Source organism: Periplaneta americana, chromosome 7 (assembly GCF_040183065.1).
Source record: "Periplaneta americana isolate PAMFEO1 chromosome 7, P.americana_PAMFEO1_priV1, whole genome shotgun sequence".
Taxonomy (NCBI): domain Eukaryota; kingdom Metazoa; phylum Arthropoda; class Insecta; order Blattodea; family Blattidae; genus Periplaneta; species Periplaneta americana.
Window position 1 is genome coordinate 27,651,878 of NC_091123.1, and position 24,363 is coordinate 27,676,240.

The following is a 24,363-nucleotide window of genomic DNA, read 5'->3' on the forward strand; positions in this document are numbered from 1 at the left end:
AAAAATGTTTTAAGTTTATGCCTTGTTAAATTTAAATGCAGGGAGTATAAAGACAAAAATGAAAATAAATTTCAAAATTTTATTTCAAATCCCAAACATACAATCTCGATCATGTTCGTAATAACAACCACGAACAGTATAAACATTCCTTTCAATTAGATTCGATGAGTTTCCCATCATGGTTTTTTTTTTTTTTTTTTTTTTTTAACTGTATGTAGATAATTATTATTCCGTTAAAAATTTCCTAATAATAATTTTTTTTTATTTTGTTATTTTACGACGCTTTATCAACATATAGGTTATTTAGCGTCTGAATGAAATGAAGGTGATAATGCCGGTGAAATGAATCCGGGGTCCAGCACCTAAAGTTACCCAGCATTTGCTCGTATTGGGTTGAGGGAAAACCCCAGAAAAAACTCCAACCAGGTAACTTGCCCCGACCGGGATTCGAACCCGGGCCACCTGGTTTTGCGGCCAGACGTGCTGACCGTTACTCCACAGGTGTGGACTCCTAATAATTAATACCTAGGAATACATTAAATATATTTCTTTTTCTTCCTTTCCCCTTTTTTGTTCTCTTGTTCACCAGATGAATTTATTATCATACCCTTTTTATTGTGAATTTTATTTAATTTTAGTATTTCTTTTCTTTTTTTTAATTATTATTTCACTCCATTCCATTTTGTTATATTCTTCCTTACGTTTTCCATATTAACCATCTGTACTAAATGAGTTGCTTTTATTATATTCCAATGTATTTTACTTTCTTTTTTCTATTATGGTATTATTTTCATGTTGTTTAGTGTAAATTTTGTTTTGCTATTATTATTATTATTATTATTATTATTATTATTATTATTATTATTATTATTATTATTATTAATTTTTTTGTAATATGTTAGTATTCTGTTCTTAAACTTTTTGCTAAATTTTCACTGCTTATATATTTTGTGACCTGGTAAAGTGTAAGAGAAGGCCCTATGGTCTTAACTTTGCCAGTATAAATAATAATAATAATAATAATAATAATAATAATAATAATAATAATAATATTTATTATTATTATTATTATTATTATTATTATTATTATTATTATTATTATTATTATTATTAAATAGTGAGTCTAGGAATACTGCAAGACTTTAAGTATGACTTGAAATATTAGTGCCTGAGGATTAACCCTTTGTGGACGGATTCAAATACTGCAGTCACTCTGCGCGAGAAATGTGTCGGATGCTGCCCGCCGTGGGACTGCAACGCGGATATTGCAGTGGCGCATGTCATCCGACATGGGACTCAAAAGGGTTAAAGTTGGCAAGTTGTGGGGGGAATAGGAAGAGAATTTGCTGTCATATTGCAGGATATGTATATTTGTATTTTCAGGGAATCGAACAACTGAAGAAAGAAGAAGCCCGTTGGGTGAAAAAATCAAGATGGAAGAGTATTCAGGCAGTGTTTGGTAGATTTTCTCTCGCATGGTTTTCACCTTTCACTCGCCCACCACCAAAAACCAAACTTGAGAGTTACCTTTATTCAGTGTAAGAAGTTGTAAGTATTTTAAATATATATATATTTTGCCATCAGTTTTTAGTAGGAAAACTTCGACACTTAAAAAAGAAATTAAGATCCTACAGAGGTGTTACGTTTAGTATTATTTATAGATTCCAGAAAGAAGACTTTACTAACGGAAAGCTACTTACATCGCGTGGGAATTGTTTTTGCTGTTAACTTATGCAACAACTTCTTTGATTCACGCTGTTAGTATCATCATTTTAATGTATATTCAATTTCGAATTTCTAAGATTTTTTTTGTGACAAATTATTTTAGTCGACGTTAATGTTAACTAAGTCGAATGGCTGTTTATATGAGAGTTATTGCCTTTGTTTAAGATTTAACACTTGCTGTGTATGGTGTAGTGAAGAGTATAAGTGTTGTTTTATATATTTCGAAATCATTCCTGTTGCAGCTTGCAGCTAACAATAATATAAGAATTGCTTCTTGTGTAATGATCAGTGGTTTGTTTCTGACAACTCTTTCAATGCATAATCAGTGTAAGCATAAATAAAATCACTCTACTTTAGAAATTACGTGTCACAACTCTGATTCGATATTATGTATTGTTCAGATATTAAGAAAATTGAGTTGGCTTTTCGAAAGAATTAAATGTAAGCATAATTTCATTTGTGTATCGCTTTTAATGGCCTAAATCTTGACTACTATTATGAATACTATTAATAACAGCTTCATCCATTATTATATGCTTCACATTTTTTTCTGATTAATATAAGGAGATTAAAAAAAATTATTTATATTTGAAGAATTTTGCTCCGAGATATTAATAATATATGTGAAAAGTCTTCTTATTTCACAGAATTGAGTGGTTCATTGATGGAGTGAGCTAACCCAAGCATTGAGTTTTGTTAGAATACTCGTGGATGCCATAAATCTATAATGGACGTTAAATGTTTTTATTTTTGATGTACATGAGGTATCATAGAAATTGCTAAAATATAGAGTAATCAGATAACAATTGACCCCGACCTTTGTTGACTAATTTTCTAACTGCTCACTTGTCTGCAAATGATAAATGTCCGATCATAGTGGGTCATGTTTCTTTTAAGGTCTTCGTTTTTTCTAGGCTTCCTTACTCTTTTTACTATACTACTAAGCCCTCAGGAAACATCCAGCATAAATCGAAACAGCATCCACAATTTTTGTCCTTCCTGTCAAATTACTGAAAATGGACTTAATTCATTTTGAGAGAAAGCTCTTCAGTTGTTTGTATACATCTGAAGTCTGATTAGTGAAATATGTTACTAGTCAGTGATGTATGCAATGAAGGAGGAAAGGAACTGACCACCCTACCCCATTATTTCCTGGCTTAGTTGCCTCATGAGTGATGCCTTATTGTTGTCACTTATGAGATTCCAACCAGGCTTTGGACTGTTGACGAATTGCAGTAGAATGAAGGAGGAATAACATACTAAAATGGTATACAACCATGCATTCTTGCAAGAAGTCATTGGACTGTAGGTAAGAAACTATGTAAGCTCCAAGCTTTTTGGCCATTAATCTCACTCCGTGGATCACTTTCATGTACAGGAAATTTTGAAGTGCAGAAGGTCGAAATTTAGACATCTCCAATTTGGTTAACAAGCTTAAAGGGGTGAGTAAGGAGATTTGTCAGCAGTAAAGATCACTAGACCAAGGATTCAAACCTGTGACTCAGTGAGTGAGTGACTGGGTGAATGTGTCAGGAGTTCAACTGTAAGTGTTTCAGAATTCCTTTAAAGCAAAGTTCAAGACTCTGTCAAGTGAAAAAATTTTAAATTTTGAAAGTGCAGGAAGGGGCTGTGTAGGTCTCCGACATATTTCTTATACAGGGTGTATCAAAACATATGAGAAAGTTCTGGGGAATTGGTAGAAGACCTGAAAACACGCAAAAAAGTTCATATAAACATGATATATTATGGTCAATTTCGCTTAGTTTTTTTAGTTACAGTCGATGTTTGTGGTGTACATAATGTCTGTGATGATTAAGTTTAATTAACAACTTACAATACTTTCTTCTTATACAAAAACTTCTAACTTCTACAAAAAGTGCTCAAAATGGTCACCATGAGCTTTAATACAGGTTTCAGAGCACCACATCATCGACTGTCTTATTCTCTCTCATATTCCAGGCATCTGCCGTATTTGCTGACATCCTTCTTCAAGTTGCTGGCGAAGAATTTCCACGCTAAGAATAGGTCTGGAATACAAAATGGCCTTTAAATGACCCCATAAGTAGAAATCCAATGGGTTGATGGTGGGAGAACGGACAGGCCAGGATGTCTGCCCTCACGACCTAGCCATTTATTAGGGAATTGCTGATTTAAAATTGCTCTAGCAACAAGAGCAAAATGAGGCGGTGCCCCATCATGCATGAACCATATGTGCTGAATTAAGTTCAGTGGAAAATATTTAAGTAATTTGTTGAAAAGTTGCAGTATGATGCTGCTGTTAACGTTCAGTGTATTGAAAGTTGTAAATTAAACTTTATCATCACAGATATTATGTACAACACGAACAATGACTGTAACTAAAAAAACTATGTGCTGAATTAAGTTCAGTGGAAAACATTTAAATAATTTGTTGAAAAGTTGCAGTATGATGCTGCTGTTAACGTTTAGTGTATTGAAAGTTGTAAATTAAACTTTATCATCACAGATATTATGTACAACACGAACAATGACTGTAACTGAAAAACTATGTGCTGAATTAAGTTCAGTGGAAAACATTTAAGTAATTTGTTGAAAAGTTGCAGTATGATGCTGCTGTTAACGTTCAGTGTATTGAAAGTTGTAAATTAAACTTTATCATCACAGATATTATGTACAATACGAACAATGACTGTAACTGAAAAACTATGTGCTGAATTAAGTTCAGTGGAAAACATTTAAGTAATTTGTTGAAAAGTTGCAGTATGATGCTGCTGTTAACGTTTAGTGTATTGAAAGTTGTAAATTAAACTTTATCGTCACAGATATTATGTACAACACGAACAATGACTGTAACTAAAAAACTAAGCTAAATTGACCAGATGTTTATATGAACATTTTTACTTGTTTTCAGGCCCTCTAGAAATTCCCCAGAGCTTTCCCACATGTTCTGATACACCTTGTAGGTCTTATCCTAAAATTTTATTAGCACTTAAAAAAAAAAACACAGACATCTTCACTACTAAATTATCTTTAGATCTTCGTGACCTAACAGTTCAGGATAGTAAATGCAATACATATGTCAGAAAATTTCTTTCTGCATGACTTGCACATGGTATTATCATGACGAGTAGATATCTCTTCTAGCAACAGTAACCTGTCATCTCTGCAGTCCTATCCAGTAATAAGACTGAATATAATGAAGTTAGACTGTTGGCCCTTAATGGGAGACTTGATCTGTTTCATAGCTGTGCTTCATTCCAGTTATTTTGGAATTTATCTCACTCTCTCTCAGAACCATTCAATAATAATAATTTGTAACTGAAATAATCAAAAAGGAAGAGTTGTTGAGATTGGTGTTAGGCATATGACATGTTATCATGATGGATTTAACGATAACTGCATGTTGAAGGGCTGTCATATCGCTACGTTGCCATGATAGCCCTTCAGACTTATTGTATAGCTCTCTGAAAAGTATTGGTGCAGTACAATTTTTCCAAGTAGTGGAGTCATATCACAATTGTCAATTTTAGTGTAGTAGATAATAACTTACTTGGCTTCAAGATTCTTCATTTTCGAGGCTAAATTTGATGAAAATTGCAAAGTAGGCATTTAAGTCGAATATTTGTGTCAAACATGTGTTAAATTTCTTAAATGGGTTACAGTTCAAAACAGAATGCTTTGTACCAACAAATAGTCTTTTACTAGATTTATGAATATAGTTTCACATTTTCTCTAATACAATGTTATTCAAATGAAATCTTAAAGTGACTTTTACTATGTCATACTACTTTTGACCAATAAAATGGTATGAAAGGACGTGTTTCAACAAATCATGGCTGTTTATTGCTACAATTTTATCCACTGCCTAGCATTTGTTTGTTTTTATCATTTTCCTAGCATTTGTTTCTTTGTCTCCCAACATTTCAAAGTGCAAATTCTTTTCAGTATTATAAAACATGCTTTGTGATTGTCATTTATTTCCCACTGTTCAAACGTTTTGGTGAAACTAACATTAGTGAAATAGAATTTTAGTAAGTCAATGAATAGTCTATTTTATTGTATTAAAGTACTTTATTTCGTCTAATCGTTATATACTTTCTTCTAATTGTGTAATAGTCAATTATATTCCACTCGAATTTTGATTTTCTCTAAATAAGTCAAACCTCTAGTGAGGAAAAAAAAAGCAACATGTTTTCTAAATTATTTAAATTTAAGTCTGTGATTGTGTCTGATAGGTTACATGGATTTTACTTTCGTGTTATATTTTGTATTATTCTAAGATGATCGTGCCTGCCATTAGATCTAAATAAATAAAACTAGGAAACACATGTCACAGATTTATATCACGTTAAAGAACTGTTTCTGAATAGAAAGGTTTCCAGATGAAATTACTCACCATTTCCTCCCTTTAAGTTTTCTGTGTTGCTTATAAGATGTCTCTGCAAGTCTCAGAATGCAGCAGTTTTTGATGTGAAGACTGAAAATTTATACATTATTGTGAAAATTCGTGGAAGATGAACTTCGCTGCATCATCATCATTATCATCCATCATCATAATCTTCAACCTTATCCTTCCAAGTATTAAGCCTTTTGGCCTGTTACAATCACAGCAGAGAATTTTCTTTCCATATTTTGTTTGGACAACCCACTGCCTGCTGGATCGCATCCTATAGTTGCGTTAACTGCCTGCTCAATCAAAGACATTGCCCTAAAGGCGAGCTGCTGATCAATGCTAGACATCATCGTGTACGACATGCTTTGGTGACATCGTTAAAAACTTTAAATTGGGAAATTCATGAGGAAGTACATTGTGTATCATCAGATGGTTCTTTCAGACGGGCAGACATTATTGCTATTAACGGACACTTAAAACGGGCTCTTGTTCTTGACCCTACTATCCGTTTCGAAAGGAACCTAAATCAGGCCACCGAAGTTGATATTGAGAAGAAGTCATATATGAACCTTGTCTGCCTTATCTGTCTCAAAAGTACAACGTCCCTCTTAAACAATGGTCCGTCATTGGTTTGCTGTTTGGCAGTAGAGGTTCTATTTCCAAATTCACATGGAATTATCTTAAGGAACTTCACATTCCTTTTGATTATGTAATGTCTGTCCTTATAAATATTATAAATATTATCAAGGATTCTCTTCAAATATTACATCATCATCTCTATTTCAATTAATCCACTTATATTTGCCTTCAACAATTAACTTTCTTTTTTTTTTAATGTATCACATCACATTATTGTACATGTTTATTGTATTCAGGACCCTTGTGGTCACTCAAATTCTTTGAGCTGATGTCTATAATTTAGAATTTATATATACTATGCTTTTCACAGTTTGAGGATTGGTCATTGAGGGATTGTTCACAGATGTAATGTAAAAACATTTTGTATAATCAGACTTTGTCGTCTTCTTTTCTTTTTCTAAACTGTAGACCCTTTGTGGATTTCTCCAGACGGAATGACACATAACCAGATAGCTCACATCTTGATAGATAAAAGAAGGCACACTAGTATAGTAGACATTCGAACTTTCAGGGGGTAGACTGTAATTGTGACCATTATTTGGTAATTGGAGAATTAAGAGAAAGACTATCAGTAGCCAAGCGAGTAGAGCAACAAGCTAATATTAATAGGTTCAATATTCTGAAATTAAAGGACGAGGAAACTAAGCAACGTTATCAGGTTGAAATTTCAAATAGGTTTGCTGCTTTAGATAATATTAAAATGGATTTGAGGGAGGTGGGATATGATGGTAGAGACTGGATTAATCTTGCTCAGGATAGGGACCAATGGCGGGCTTATGTGGGGGTGGCAATGAACCTCCGGGTTCCTTAAGAGCCAGTAAGTAAGTAAGACCCTTTGGTCTGTTGTAGATCTTATGTGCTTCATTATTTTCATTATTTTCACACCTGCTTATATTTCTCATTTTTAATAGATAATATTGTAATATTCGTTTTTATATATTTTTGTTCATTAAATGTTCAACCATCAATTTCTGTTTCTTCAGTTTTTCTTGAAAACGAAGATATTTAGATGACATTTTATGTCTGAGTTCCTCGAAGTTCAGAGCTGCCATACAAAGCAGCTTGTTACTGCCATAGTTTATGAAGTTCAGTTTCACTTTTTCTCTGGTTTTCTTTCTAAGAGTTCTTATAATAGTACCATGTATATAACAAAAGCTTTCTAATTTATTATTGGTAATGTCGGTTTTCTCCGTACAGGGTGAATCGTAAATAATGTCTTTAATTTCAGACGTTATTCTGAGACATTTCAAACAAAGTTTAATACAATTTAGCTCGTTTTTGCTTCCTTTTCTAGATAAAAATTGTTTTATGGGAAACATTCCATTGCGTATTTCAGAAAAGCCATTGATTTAATTCTCAATACGCTCTGCCAATTTAAGAGAGCAGTGTATTATGATAATAGTTGATTGAAAGAATTTTAATTTTGTCCTTTAAATGTGCAGAAATTTGATCCGAACAAATGTAACTTTTCGTTCTGCAAAGAAATTGTAAAATGTTACATTTCTTCAGATCAAATTTCTGCACATTTAAAAGACAAAATTGAAATTCTTTAAATCATTTATTGCAATAACACATTGCTCTCTTAAATTGACAGAGCGTATTGGGAATTAAATCAATGGCTTTCCCGAAATACGGTATGAAATGTTTCATATAAAACATTTTTTTTTTCTCGAAAAGGAAACAAAAATTAGGAAAATTGTATTATCCTTTTTTGCTTGAAATATCTCAAAGAATAACCCCTTGAAATTAACGACATTATTTATGGTTCGCCGTGTATATGATAGATGACATCAAAAAGATTCGAAATGTTCTAATTTTCACTGAAATTTCAAGGTTGTACTTATTTTATATACAGAACTTTGGAAATGTTGATTCTGTTTTTCAGATTCTGTAGAGAAAACTATATCTCATATAAAGAAACATATCCGAGAAGTGACAAGGTTTAGCAAACTGATATGAGTTCTTATCACTTCAGTTATAATGTAAACAGTGGTGTACTGTATTTGTAAACAAAATAGTGCCCTGGCTCTGGGATTTCGATAGTACCGGTAGTACTTGTCGTCGTCATCATCATTTCATCATCATCATCATCACCAATTCATCACCATTTCTGCAAAAATACTTATGGAATGTCAGACAAATATACATAGGTTCGAATCTAGATGCAGAGGTTGTTAAGTCTGCGAAGTAGACTTCATTATGAAATTGTTTAAGTGACTTCTTATAAATACAAAATTTGATGATAATATGAAAGTCTTAAAAATGTCCTGGCACTGCCCAGCCTCGAAAAATAGTACCCTGACACTGCCTGAGCCCACTAGGCCTGAAATATACCCATGGATGTAAGAAATTGTCATCATAGCTTGTATTTTGGAAGTATGTAATATTTTTTAACCTTTCTTTTATTGTAATAGATATTTTTGATTTGTTAAGAGACATTGTTGTAAATGTTACCCATTTAAGAAATTATTTTCTTAAGAGAGAGTATTATGTTTGTAAAATGGTAAATAGTAAATAATGAATATTGCATTAGTTACATTCCTAAAGCTTTTAACTCTTGGAGAGCTTTCGGAATTGAACTACTGTATGTGTAAATCTTCTAGTATATTTGTATATGTTCGTAATAGGTGAGCTAGTGTTTTATCATGCCTTTAAATAATGCAGAATATCTTATGTATAGGTATAGAGTTTCTGAGTCTCAAATTTGTGCACTGTGAATACAATTTTTGTTATTTAGTTTATATGTTTATGACATTTATTATTGACAACGTTATTGCTGCTTGTTGTGGCCATCTTGAATTAAAAAAAAAAAACATGTTATAACAAGTACAAGACGCATTTTATGTATATTATGACGAAATTGCATGAGGTCGTGATTTTAAGAGGGGGGGGGGGATAGTAGTGTATGTAATGAAACAGTTTTGCGTTAGTTGCAGTAAGAAATGTACAATGGAAGAGAATATGAAAAAATGCGATGTCCATATGTATGGATTTTTCAGTGTAGCATTTTGAAGTTTAAAAACGTAATTGGTTTCACTGAAAATTGCTTTATATTTTCCTTAAAATTAGTGAATTTTCATTTTGTCAAGTACCTGTTATAATGCATAGATTTATACAAGAAAATGAGGCTAAAGCAACCCAATTCAATACGAAAGGGGGGGCATACAAAGATATTACCCAGTGCAGATATTCTAATTGGATTTAATTCCGTTCTTTCCTTCATAGCTATCTGTCCAATCTCCTATTTTTAGCCATCCTCATAGTCTCCACATATGATCCACATATCTTAATGTCGTCTATCATCTGATATCTTTTGCCCCAAACTCTTCTTCCGTTCACCATTCCTTCCAGTGCATCTTTTAGTACGCAGTTTCTTCTCAGCCAGTGACCCAATCAATTCCTTTTTCTCTTCCTGATCAATTTCAGCATCTTTCTTCCTTCACCCACTCTTTCCAACACAGCTTCATTTCTTATTCTGTTTCTCCATTTTACTTCGTCGTAATGTCCATGTTTCTGCCCCATACAATGCCACACTCCACACAAAGCACTTCACTAGTCTCTTCCTTAATTCTTTTTCCAGAGGTCCTCAGAAGATGCTCCTTTTCTATTAAAGGCTTCCTTTGCCATTGCTATCTTCCTTTTGACTTCCTGGCAGCAGCTCATGTTACTACTTATAGTACACCCCAAATATTTAAAGCTGTCCACTTGTTCCACTGTCTCATTTAGAATTCTCAAGTTTATCTTCTTTATTTTTCTTCCGATAATCATGATCTTCGTCTTGCTTACATTTATCTTCGTCCTATACAGTGGGGAAGCCAGTTTTTAAAGAGTGGGTAGGCAGAAAGTCTTACCTTAAATTTTTTTGTACAGTAGTTCCAAACGGCGAGTTTTCTTGGTGGCAAAATTGTCAATGACACGATCCTTGAACATCTGGTCACTTATCAGTTCTTTCACTAGCTTTTTCTCAATGGCAATAGTACTAAGACAGCTGAGTCTTTCATTGATCAAAATTACGTAAGTATGTTTTTATTCTTTTCAAAGTACTCATTCCTTTCAGAAGAAACTGTGGTCACAGGAAACATTAAAAACAAACGAACTAATTTGAACACTTCCACATATACACTTACCAGGCCATATAGGACAACATAATCTAAAAGTCTTTGAGGGGACAAATACACCTAATTCTCACAAAATAATACAAAAATGATCTTCACTCACTCATTATTTCGGACACAATCTAGTAAACTCACACTTAATTCTAACAACAAAAATGGTCTTGGGTAACTTTTGTGCCGACTAAATCAAAAGAAGTATTTCCCACTAAAGCAGTGTTGCCAACAGTGTTTGTGATAAAGTCCTTAAACAGCAGTAAAAATTCACTATAAATATGTTATCAATGGAGAAAATTTTTATTCCTGTCGCTAAGAGGGCTTTAAAACCTCGCTAAATTAACAAAAAAAATAGTACAATACAAAACTTTCATCAATGTTGCCGCTGGAAATTAATTAAAAATAGCTAGTTGTGGCTACCATAAATTGGCAACACCAACTGCAAGCGAGAGAAAGTTTGAATATTCTTTGTTGGTCACTATGGTTGGTCATGAGACATGCCTCCTTGCGACGTGGAGGGGGTTGCTAGAAATTCAAACAACCTCACACTATTTTCCGTACCCTCCAATCCCTGTCGTAAAGCCAAAGCCTGTTGAAGTGGCAGAAGAGGCAAGCGAGAAATTGTCTCACCCGCAGATGCCCATCACCCTGGCCGAGCACAACAGACAGATTTTGTCGTTGACATGTGCCACTATCTAGCGGCTGATGAACGAAGAATTCTGTATAAACTGCTGATTTTCTCAATCACAGTAATTATTAAGGTCGACAAATTTATGTTAGAGGCTTATTTATAATTCTTTATCTTGAGATTTTTTCTGGGTAGGCATTGCCTCAATTGCCTCCACGTAGCTTCGCCACTGGTCCTATACTGCTCACAGCTGTCATTTAGCTCCAGTAGCATATCCCTTAGTATAGTCTCTTCTTCTGCTAACAATGCCATATCATCAGCAAATCTTATTCTTCTTACTCCTACTATCACCCCTCCTATGTTCTGAAAACAGTTCTTCACTAAAACCTCCAAGTAGATGTTGAACAGGATAGGTGATAAAGGGCATCCTTGTCGTACTCCTCTCCCTGTTTCACTTCCTTCAGACATTTCTTCTCCTATCTTGACTTTGACTTGTTTCATATAAAGGTTACAAAACAGTTTCCTCTCTTTCCAATCCACACCCATTTTCTAGTAAAAATACTTACAATGGAAGGTCGAAAACTGGAAATGATGTCTTTACTAGTACAAAGTTTAGGTTATAACTTTGAATAAGATTATGTATTACTAGAAATATCACTTCTCAGCTCTGTCACGTTTATTTAATTCAATAGCATGACTAATCCATTACATTTCATACAGGATTTTAACAGTAAAACTTAATAAATGCTGTAGAACTCAATAAACACAACAACTCTGAGATGCCAATATAACATGTTTATGCCACGAGGACAGTGGGCCTACAAAATGCTACAGAATGTCATGATCACATTCACAAAAAAAGTTCATAACCATACAAAAGATTTACATTATAAAACTAATGTTCAATAAACGTGATTGAAAACTGCTACATATCAACAGATGTGGCCATTTTACTTGTAATAATTCAGAAGACAGATGCACGCCTTAACAGACTGCACATGCATGAGACGTGACAGAAAGTTAGTTGGAAGATGTAGAAGACTCCATGTTCGTTGATTGTAGCCTTCATTAATTTGATTTTGTGCATCATGGAATACTCGAGATTATGCGAATGTTATTCATCCACGAGAAATGTATTGGTACAAAATATGGCGAAAGCGATGTCTAGTAGAGTTTTGACAGCAATCGAAATTAATGGTATTAAATATGGATGATAGTGATCACAGACAATAATCGAAGCCTCACTGTACATGAATTTTCTAATGACGGTACCTTAAATAATATTTGGAATAAATACAGGATCTAAATTCACTCAAAAGTGGACATACTTATTTTTTTCCTGTAAGTTCACTAAGTTACTCTTCAACTTTTATGACTGCAGATAACTTGATGAGTAGATAGTGCCAAAACTGATGTAATTAAGGAAAAAAACAATTCCACATTGCTACTGGCAAGGCAGTATTTAAAATTGGGAGATAGAAAAATTATAAGACCCCCATTAAGAGGTTCGAAATTGAGAAGAATAACGTGGGAAGTACTTCTCTACTTTTTTCTCTTACATATTTCAGTTTACAAAGTGCTGACTGAAATAAAAGAAGATCAATCATTTCCTCTTTGTGTACAAGAGGTCTTTTTATGAAAGAAAATAAAAATAAAAACTTCGTCATTTCTACCTCTTCCCCCACAACTTATCTGAATATGCCAGTGGCTACTAAAATCTTTGTTAGATCAAATGTTGATTTTATAAAACCAAAAATATGAAGATAATTTTCTATAAAAAAAAATCATGTTGGCGCGGCCATAACATAGCAATACTGTACACATTTTAGTGGTTACATGGTTACTATAAGTTACGTGTAATTTTGGTTAAATGGAATTATTTTTTTATTTGTGTAATGCATGCCTAATTGTATATTATGTTAATGTTTATTTTAAAATGAAATGTATTTTTTTAGTGTTGTAGCTGAATAAATTTACATAATTCTTAAATGATACTTGATTTTGAAGTAAGTATAGATATATTTTTGTGGTTGCATTTATTACAGTGCTGAAAGAAATTGTTGCATATATTTTATTACAGACTTACGAAGAAATATACAAATTTATTTTTCTGCTAAAAAATTGCATATTTCTTCATAATTTTGTAATAAAATAATATGCAACAATTCCTTGAGCACTGTATTTCTTTTTGGCATTTAAAATGAAAAGTAATTATTGGGTTCAGCACCGAAAGTTACCCAGCATTTGCTGGATTGAGGGGAAAACCCGGAAAAACCTCAACCAGGTAACTTGTCCTAATCAGGAGTTGAACCTGGGCCTGCTCATTTCATGGTCAGACAAGCTAACCATTACTCCACAATGGTGGACAACAATATGTGATGGTGAGCTTGGTGTTACCAAGATGCAACAATCAACCAACTAAATATACTCACATAACTAAATTTTTCTTTGGAAAATCTGTATTGTTTTATGTTTGTCAGTGTTTATTTATTACAGTAAAAGTTTGGTTTAAAATATCAATTCACATCATTACTTGCTTTTACTACTTTGTTTTATTTGTTTTATCTATTAAAATATTTATTTAGCGAAATATTCATTTTTTCGGTACCAGTATCTCAGTTTAATATGTGAAAAATATCGAAATATCAATATTAAGATTTTGATACGATGGAATAAAAATATGAAGTGATTGTATTGGCTGTAATTTCTTCTTGTCACAGTATCCTAAAAGTAATTTTTTTGGCATACTCTGCTTTGTGTGTTGTAAATTTTAAAATTTAAATTATGTTTTTTATTTAACGATGCTCTTGCAACTGCTGAGGTTACATCAGCGTAGCCAGTGTGCCGGAATTTTGTCCCGCAGGAGTTCTTTTACATGCCAGTAAATCTAATGACATGAGCCTGTCCAATTTAAGCACACTTAAATGCCATAGACCTTGGTCGGGATCGAACCCGCAACCTCAGGCACAGAAGGCCAGAACTTTACCGACTGCGCCACCCAGGCCAACTTGTGCGTTGTAAGATTTAAGCTTTCATATAAGCTCAAGTTCATCATAGGGGCTGCATCTTTGACATCGTAAGGCATTACTTAGACATCAGATTTCTACGAGCTGTAACTTCATAATCACAGGGAATATTATATTCTGCTCACTCTTAGACATAGTCGACAGAAGTCATCCTCGCTCTTGCCCATCTTTTCAAGATGGTAACTTAAAGGGCTAAAGTTTCAAACTTTTTCACTTTCTTTATTCTCGATCAGTGGCGGCTGATTGACTGAGGCAAGTGAGGCCGGGCCTCAGTCACTTGGCGTAACTGAAATCAAATTTTGTGCTTTTATATAATATATTAGTTATTTGAATGAAGCATATATCACTGTAGAAGCATTTGAAAACTTTGATGTATATAGAACTGTTTTGCAGTAAAATTTGTTCCTGAGGCTGGGATCGCTCGTGCCGGGTCTGGCTTGTGATGTATGTAGACCTGTTTTGCAGTAAAATTTGTTCCTGAGGCCAGAATCGTTCGTGCCGGGTCTGTCAATGCATTTCATGTCCTTTCGCGGGCTTTGAGTTTACGCTTAAAACGTTGTAGCTGAGGCACAATTCGGCTGGCCTGGTCAGGTTTCACTCCTCCCATCCATGGGCCAGCCTCAAGGGTAGAGTGGGGTGGGAATAGCAGTGGTGACTTGTTTTCCTAACTAGGCCATAAATAACAAAATTCCAGCTCTTTGGCAGGCAGAGACCCACTCGATTCTCTCCCCTTATGTCTCAGTATATGACAGAAGCGAGGGTGTTCTACTATTGTACTTCGTGAATCTGGGCCAATGTTGTTATGTATTTTGGGAAAATATAAACAGAAACAAATGAGAGAAATAATACTGAAAGAAAGGAAGTTTTAAATAAAGAGAGAGACTACCGAGATACCCACGACATCGCTGATAATTTTTCTGACACATAATCTTAAAACGCGAGTTTCTATTGCATCCTGGTATGGGCAACATAAATGGTTATGTGGTAATGTGAGGCAAAATAAACTTCTCTTGGTCTTGTTTGTTACTGTCAAAGGAAAAAAATAAAAAAGAAAAGAAAGAAAGTGGAATTTCAACACATAATGTGGGTTGCTTCATCACACTGAAACAATCACTGAAACTCACAGCATAACAGCTTATTTGGTGAGTGAAATTATTATTTTTCATTGATAATAAGAATAGACTAATAATAATAATAATAATAATAATAATAATAATAATAATAATAATACAGTAATAATGATATTAATAATATAATAACAATAATAATTAATATCATAAACAAACATTTCCTATCGGAAGCACTTAAACTATGTAGTTGCATCTGGCCTCACCGAGGATTTCGATCACCGGCCACTACTGTTCTCGATCATTTTCCAAGTACACTGATTTTTATTTTTTCTGCAAGGCTTTGATTTACTTTTTTACATGACTCTGGGTAAGTCCACAATAGGATTCAGGGCTTATAATTTGGCCTATCAAAAGGCAATCGGCACATTCATTACCTTCCACACCTTCATGTCCTAGCATCTACATCAAGGTAACATTATTGTTTTTCAGTCCTATACTAGCTTTGAGTCCCGCGCCGTGGCGTCGTGGTCTAAGGCATCCTGCCTAGGACTCGCGTTACGGAATGCACGCTGGTTCGAGACCTCATGGGGAAAGAAATTTTCTCATGAAATTTCGGCCAGTGTATGGGACTGGTGCCCACCCAACATCGTGATGCACTTGGGGAGCTACGATAGGTAGCGAAATCCGGTTGCAAATGGCAGCTATAACGGCTGGGGGAATCATCGTGCTAACCACACGGTACCTCCATTCTGGTTGGATGATCGTCCACCTCTGCTTCGGCATGTGGGTGTGAGACCAGTGGCCGACTGCTCGGTTTAGGCCCTTCGTGGGCTGTAGCACCGCGGATCTAAATCTCATACTAGCTTTGAAGAAGAATATTTAAAGCTTTTTAGGACTGCCTGACCCAAAAGATTTTGATTGTTATGAGTCCTATGAAATAAATTGTTTCAGGAGAATATTAGTGGTAAGTTTCGGCCACAAAACATTGTGAGACATAAAGTTAACAGATAATATCATAATTAGGAAACGTGTACATATTCATTTCTCTCTTAAGAGATTTTATTTCTATCTGACACGAGATAGAATATTTAGAGTACTACTTAGTAAGAATGTACTCATTTGATACATTTGTTTATTTGTGATTTGCGTGATGTAATCCTTCATTCTGATGATGATTTTATAGTTAATAGTTAAATTACAGAAATTTGTGGATTATAAATGCTTCATCCATCAGTTTTCTATAGCACAAGAAATTAACTTTTTTTGTGCACATAATGACTGCAACATAAGTGCACTTTGATACAGGAACACCAACTTATTAAAATTATGTGATTCGATATAAACTCGTACATTAGGTAGAGTAATGAGAAGAAAGTACCTAAATCGTTACTTGCTTCTATTTAGCAATGTATCTGCTTCTATTTAGAGCTGACATTGATATAGTATTGTCTCATAGTGCATATTAAGACACTAGTGTCGTTTTTAGCACAATATGATCAGTATTGCAGTGCTTTGAAGAATGTTTATAAAAATGTTTATAAATCATTTTTCTGTAAGTATAAATAGGCTACTTTGGGACAAAAAAAATTAAATATGTTATGATCAGTACATAATTACTGAAATAGTGGATCATCATAATTATTATTATTTTTTATTGGGTTATTTTACGACGCTGTATCATCATCTATGTTATTTAGTGTCTGAATGAAATGAAGGTGATAATGCTGGTGAAATGAGTCCAGGGTACAACACCGAAAGTTACCCAGCATTTGCTCATATTGGAAAAAAACCTCAACCAGGTAACTTGCCCCGACTGGGATTCAAACCCAGGTCACCTGGTTTCGCTGTCAGCATTATTATTATTCTTTCTGTGGCATAGTCAGCATTTTTATTTCGAGGAAAGGCATTTGGGTGGGTAGAATGTTCAATTAGGCAACTCTACTTTCTTGTGTCCCAAACTATTGAAATTGTTATGAAACTAGATTATTACTGGTTAAGTAAAGTATTTTCCATTTACACACCACCTAGACACTAAAAAAAATATTAACCATAAAATTTATAATCTTTATTACACAACTTTTAACACTGTATCACTTCGGAATATGTATGATAAGACTTTCTTGTGTTAAATTTTAACGTACCTTGTTAACATGTTTCGACCTATTTTGGGTCATCTTCATACACCCAAAGCTACACTACATATTAGAAATTGAAAACAACAAATCCATAAATTTTCTAGACATCACAATAACAAAAATAGACAACAAACACACATTCAAAGTATACAGAAAACCCACAACAACAACAACACCAACAACAACAACACACATACACAACACATCCAACCACTCCACACAATACAAACAAGCTGCATTCCGAACAATGTACACAGACTACTCAACATACCAATGAACCAACAGGATTACAACGAAGAACTAAACACAATCAAATACATAGCACAAGAAAACGGATACAACCCCAACACAAGAGATAACATAGTACGTAAGACAAAACAAAACCACAAAAAAAAACAGAAGAATACAACACAAACACAAGAACACAAAAAATACATCACACTAACATACGAAAACAAAAACACATGTAAAATTGCAACCTCATTCAAGAAATTAAATTACAACATCACATACAGAACAAATAACACTCTACAAAAACATCTCAACACACAAACAAACAAATACAACCACACAAGCGTATACAAATCAAATGTAACACTTGCAACAACTTCCACATAGGACAGACAGGCAGATCATTTCAAACACGTTACAAAGAACACATCACAGCCATAACAAAATTACAAAACACCTCCACATATGCAGAACACATCACAAATGCTAACCACACCTACAGAGACATCAACACAGACATGGAAATACTGCACAGCCAACCAAAAAGCCAGAAACTCAACACACTAGAACAATATGAAATATACAGACACACGAAAACACACCCCAACGATATTCTCAACACATAACTCAATTTCAAAACACACTCTTTGACTCTACACTACGAACGCACCCTCACAGGAAACAAGAGGTGCCAAGACCAACAACGACTAGTTCTGAAGATGACCCAAAATAGGTCGAAACATGTTAACAAGGTACGTTAAAATTTAACACAAGAAAGTCTTATCATACATATTCCGAATATAAAATTTAGATTATGTTTGCACAGCAGTAACAGAATCTGTGAAGTAATGGTTGAGAAAAAGTTGTCAGTTAAATGCAACATTAATTAATATAATGAATAAATTGGGCTGATAGGTATTGCGGACCAAGTCTCAGCCTTGCTTTTAATACTTACGTGGAGTGAAGGGGAACCACGTGTTATCTTTGGGTGGGCACCACTTGAAGCCCATCTTCTCTTCTGGCTTCGCCCCTGGTCTTTGCAGAATGGTATTCATCGCACCATTTACAGAATTAGTTGGTGGTGCATTGTCATTGTCCAGTAACTTTATCACAATGTGGAAAGTAGCAAATAGTGCGAATTTTTTAAGAATTAGAATCTTTTGTTTTAAATCCACCAAATTAGTGACGAAACGTTTGAGTGTGGAATAATGAAACATACATACCGTATTTACTTGGCTGTACGCTCCCCCCTTGTTTCTATAGTTTTACTTCCAAAATTGGGGGCGGGGAGGTGTCACAGGCAGGAACTTCATAAAATCAGTTGGTTTTGGAGGGGATTAAAAAATGCTGTTTTATAATTTCTTCTCTAATTCCATGTATTTATTGATTTTATCATCATAATTATCACAAAAATTCTTTTCTTGAACAAGCAGTGCACTATATCATTCATGCTCAATGTTCCAGACTGCAGAACTTTCATTATTTATGTAATGTAATGTTCTCAGTGTTTTATTATTATTGATTTAAAATAATTTTTGACTTATTTCGTTATAATTCCTGTGGCATCGATAATTACTGGTATTACAAAGCATTTCATGTTCCACATTCACTGAATTTGTATACTTAAAATTTTGAATTTTAAATAACTTACTTTACTTTTACAAACTTACTGTATAAGACATACACAGGGCTGGGTATTTATGGAGATCGCGATAATCACGACATAATAGATATACAATAGATTTTTACTAATCTTTACGAATTAAGTGATTGTGATTAATAATATGCGGATAAAACAATCGCGAAATAGAGTTCTAATAGCGAAATATGAACACATTCGCGAATTATTACTATTGCGTCGTTTTTTTATTTATTTTATTTTAGTAGGTTATTTTACGACGCTTTATCAACATCTGAGGTTATTTAGCATCTGAATGAGATGAAGGTGATAATGCCGGTGAAATGAGTCTGGGGTCCAACACCGAAAGTTACCCAGCATTTGCTCATATTGGGTTGAGGGAAAACCCCGGAAAAAACCTCAACCAAGTAACTTGCCTCGGCCGGGAATCGAACCCGGGCCACCTGGTTTCGCGGCCAGACGTGCTGACCGTTACTCCACAGGTGTGGACGACGCGTCATTTTATAGCGAATTTCATATTCTGAGTTTTTTTTTTCCGGATTTTTTTTTTTCATTTGAATTTGTTATATATTCAAGTAGGCTGCATTACATGGTATTCCAGGTGTTCTGATTACATTAGTGAACTCAATCGACGGAGAATTCAATATTTCACTAATAATTTGAGTCTTAATTTGAGGGCTGCAAGTTTTTTTCGTTTTTAATGAATGTGTGTTAAATATAGTCTTAATCCAACAAATATTTCCTATTGACCATACCGCACCTTTACCAAAATCCAACGAATCTTTAATTTTAATTATTTGGAAAGTAATATTCATACTCTTGTCCAGCACTTTCATCTGTCAGCTTTGTGGTAGGTACTGGGAGGCCAGAGAAAGAATGCAGCAGTGCTGACATCCTCTCCTTCGTAGTTTCACTTGCACATTGTTCACTTTATTTCGTTTTCTTTCCTTTTAGTTTTTATCGCCAATGTACGGCCAATGACTCTAGTCAAGTGCCACTGCATTGAATAAAAAAAAAATTCATACTGAGTTGATACTCAATTCCAAAATAATTGTATTTTCCAAAATTTCCATTAATCTCCCTCCAAGAGTACAAACCAATCTTCAACAATCTCCGCCGACATCAATAGTAAAAAACACAAATGATAAAATTAATCTCCATAAATACCTGCCCCTGGACATACACATTAAATTGAGTGGTACAAAACTTATTATAATCTTTGTTTATATTCTAAATTTAAGTCTATTTTAGTTACAACTTGGCTGACAAGTTTGAGACTCTAATAAATTAATGGAATATGTTAAACAATTTACGAATTTATTTCCTCAGAATAATATTCTATACATAATATTTTCAGTAAGTTAAGAAAATGTTGTTTTATAAATGATTGTAAAAAAGAACTGTTGAGGGCTGGAAATGGTTTTCAAATTTGGGTTTGCTATTCAGAATCAGTTGTGGAGACGAATAAAAACTTGCTGGTTGTCTAAAAGAGACGGAAACTGGGCGAGATCTTTCACTTTGCGTGAGAGAACGAAGAGAGAGACTTGCTTAGTAAAAAGTTGCAGCAGAAGTGAGCATCTAGTACCTGACTGATCTATTACTAATAAACCCATTACCTATGGGGCTTGAATTGCATCTCCTCTTGGAATACACCATTTCCACCCTATGTATTGCTATTGAAAGTATTTATTGTATATCTGTTACAAGCAAAACGGCGAAAATATTACTGCTAAGTAAATGTGTACAAAATTTTCGATCAATTTGTCACTTCTGCTTGTAGATTAGAACTTGTATATTATATTGCGTATTTGTATGTATTAAATGTTCTTATTAAACACATGAATCCATATTTGTAATGTACCGGATAATACACAAGCAAGTCAAGAGGATTATTGTATTATTTATCCTTCCTGAAAATTATCTCCCTAGGTTTGGCGCAGATTTTTTTTCTGTCTGATTGTGGCACCATTGAACACCCATGTTACAATTAAAGACAGTTTATTTTTGTTTCTAGAAGTGATGATGAATATAAATTCTTAAAGGATAAAGTTGTAGTTGTGGTTATAATGTACATATATAACAGCATACAACAAACAGTGTTCATAAAAGGAGAGTTCGGACTTTTTTTCGTTGCTGGTGTTGAAATGATTTCAAGTACCTGTACTTCTAAAGTTGGTTCTGCTTTCGTCTGCAAGTCAACAAAAAGAGAAAAGAGGTAAAAAGGTCAGAGTATTCATTGAGGTCATTTCAAATAACTAAATCCACTTCACTGTCTTATTTGATGCATCACGGAATCGCACAATGTAAGAGAATGTACAGTTTCTGAGGCTTTCACGATTCACTAAGAAAACTTTTGAAAGTTATAAGATTCAAGATTTTGAATTCCTTTTGGCTTGCTCTGTATAATAAAATTTTCGTTTATATACCTTTCCCGAAAAGAATGCAGATACTTGTATGTATATGGTGGGAATTTAGAAATACTTGCAAAATATTAAAGGGACATTGTCTTAAATTATTCTGACATAATATACTTGGAATGAGACTATAAACATATTATAATGTTTGGGTGTTTGAATAATGATAACAGCATATTTATGATTTGAAAATGAAATCAGGAAATCTTCACAAAACATGAAAACTTTATACACTTTGATTAGGTACATATTTTTAATACTTTGTATCACTTAAGAATATAGTTAACATAATAACGATTTTCTAGTGTTAATATGAAAAACTAAGTTGTATATTACCTAGTTGATTAGTTTCGACTTTCGTTTCAGCCCTCAGAAGTAGTAAGGTCCTTGTAGTGAAGACCTCACTAGTTCTGATGTTGGCTGAAACAAAAGTCAAAACTAGTCATCTAGGTAATATACCACTTAGTTTTTCGTATTAACACTAGAAAACCGTTGTTGTATTGACTATATTCTTAAATGAAGTGGAAATGAAGGAAATGAGTGGAAGAGAAGGCCTAATGGCCTTAACTCTGCCAGGGAAAATAAAACTATTGTTATTATTACTATTATTAAATGAAAAACTTATTTTGATATTTATTTTAAAAATTCCTCCAATACATTAAGTACTTTTGAAGGTGCATGAAATGCGTTAACATTCCTTTGTAATAGTTTTTTTTTATGTACTTGGTTATTTAATGACTCTGTATCAACTACGAAGTTATCTAGTGTCGATGAAATTGGTGATAGCGAGATGATATTTGACGAGATGAGGCCGAGTATTCGCCATAGATTACCTGACATTTGCCCTATGGTTGGGGAAAACCTCGGAAAAATCCCAACCAGGCAATCAACCAAAAGGGGAATCGAACCCACACCCAAGCGCAACTCCTGATCAGCAGGCAAGCCCTTGGAATACTTCAGTGTAGTCTGTTCCACATTGACAGTCTATACAGATATTATTCTTCAAAGTATAATTTTCAGATCATTAAAACTATTTTTAAAGAAAATAAATATAATTTCTGAACAAACAAATGAACTATCACATCAACACAAGCTGTAATATTGATGCAGAGGTGGATTAGTCCCATAAAATTTCTTTCAGTGGGTTAAAATGTCATCTTTATGACGCTTCAGAAGTCACCCTGTAAGTCACTGGATTCTTTCTTGCACAAGCAAGGCCAGATGTAGCTCAGTTGGTCAGCTGATGGCTTCTCAGCTACAACAGATTGATCATATCTGAAGCTGTGAGGTATGTAGTAGACAAGGCTGTTGCAGAATGGTTTTTCCTCCAACTTCAGTTTCTTTGCCATTCTCATTCCGCCTGTGCGCCATTATCGTTATTATCATATTATTGACTATATGGCCTATGCAGTTCAAATTTTGGACTGTGGTATTAAATTGCATTATTCTTCTGACTTTAATGCACCAAATTCCAATGATAATACAGAAATAAATGATGATGATAGACTGAACGAATTGGCTCAGATGGTCACATTTGAGACTTGCATTAAGGAGGTCCTAGGTTCAAACCCCATAGCTGGCCAATCTGACTTAGATTTTTCATGGTTTTCCTCAGTTACAAAGGCTAATGCCGGATTGGAAATTTACGAGCCATGATTCATCACTGCCTTAATCACCAATATCATAAACTCGAAAAAAAAAATCTACTACTGATTTGCCCAAATGTGCTACACACACAATATGACCACAGATGTTGAAGCATGTATAAATAAATAAATAAATAAATAAATAAATAAATAATAATAATAATAATAATAATAATAATAATAATGAGGCAGTCCACTGAGTTAGTTCTGTGATAGCATGTCTGCCTCCAGACTAGCCGGCCCGGGTTCAATTCCTGGCGGGATCAGAAATTTTTCATGTAAAATTTCTATCTTGGGACTAGGAGAGATGGCGGTGCACAATTTCTAATCACTAGATTGTGCACCAATATGCCTGGGTTAACTCCCAAATCTCTCCACAGTGCTTATGAAGAGAAGGCATATGTCACTGTTGATAGTGATTCGTCTGCCGGACGGGAACGTTAAGCCTGGCGGCCCCCTTGGTGCTATTCGACAGGAGTAGGCTACGTGCCGGCACTGGGCTTCCACATCATCATCATCATCATCACTCATTACAGACACTACACTTACACGAACACTCATCCTAGTACACGATATAACTCTCCACAGATACACATCATATACAGTGTGATCTGCCGAAGTGGTGTACAACTAGAAAATGGGTCACAGTCCTGCAATCTATCTGCAATATGCGGAACCCGAATCACATAAAGTGAAGTGATATAATATGTATGTACATACATACGTACG

General features: G+C 34.2%; 1 protein-coding gene across 6 annotated transcripts in view; it reads left to right on the forward strand.

Moving 5' to 3' along the window:
- The window catches only part of LOC138703012 (palmitoyltransferase ZDHHC3), a 59,632-nt gene that overhangs the window by 29,523 nt on the left and 5,746 nt on the right, over nucleotides 1–24,363 (forward strand). For 3 of the 6 annotated variants that reach the window (XM_069830509.1, XM_069830507.1, XM_069830510.1), the window contains exon 7: nucleotides 1,384–13,465. In XM_069830509.1, the coding sequence (XP_069686610.1) occupies nucleotides 1,384–1,542 (159 nt within the window). In that variant the 3' untranslated portion in view covers nucleotides 1,543–13,465. Of the gene's footprint in view, nucleotides 1–1,383; nucleotides 13,466–24,363 lie in introns of those variants that run through there. The other 3 variants (XM_069830508.1, XM_069830511.1, XM_069830512.1) reach the window with 3 other exon arrangements.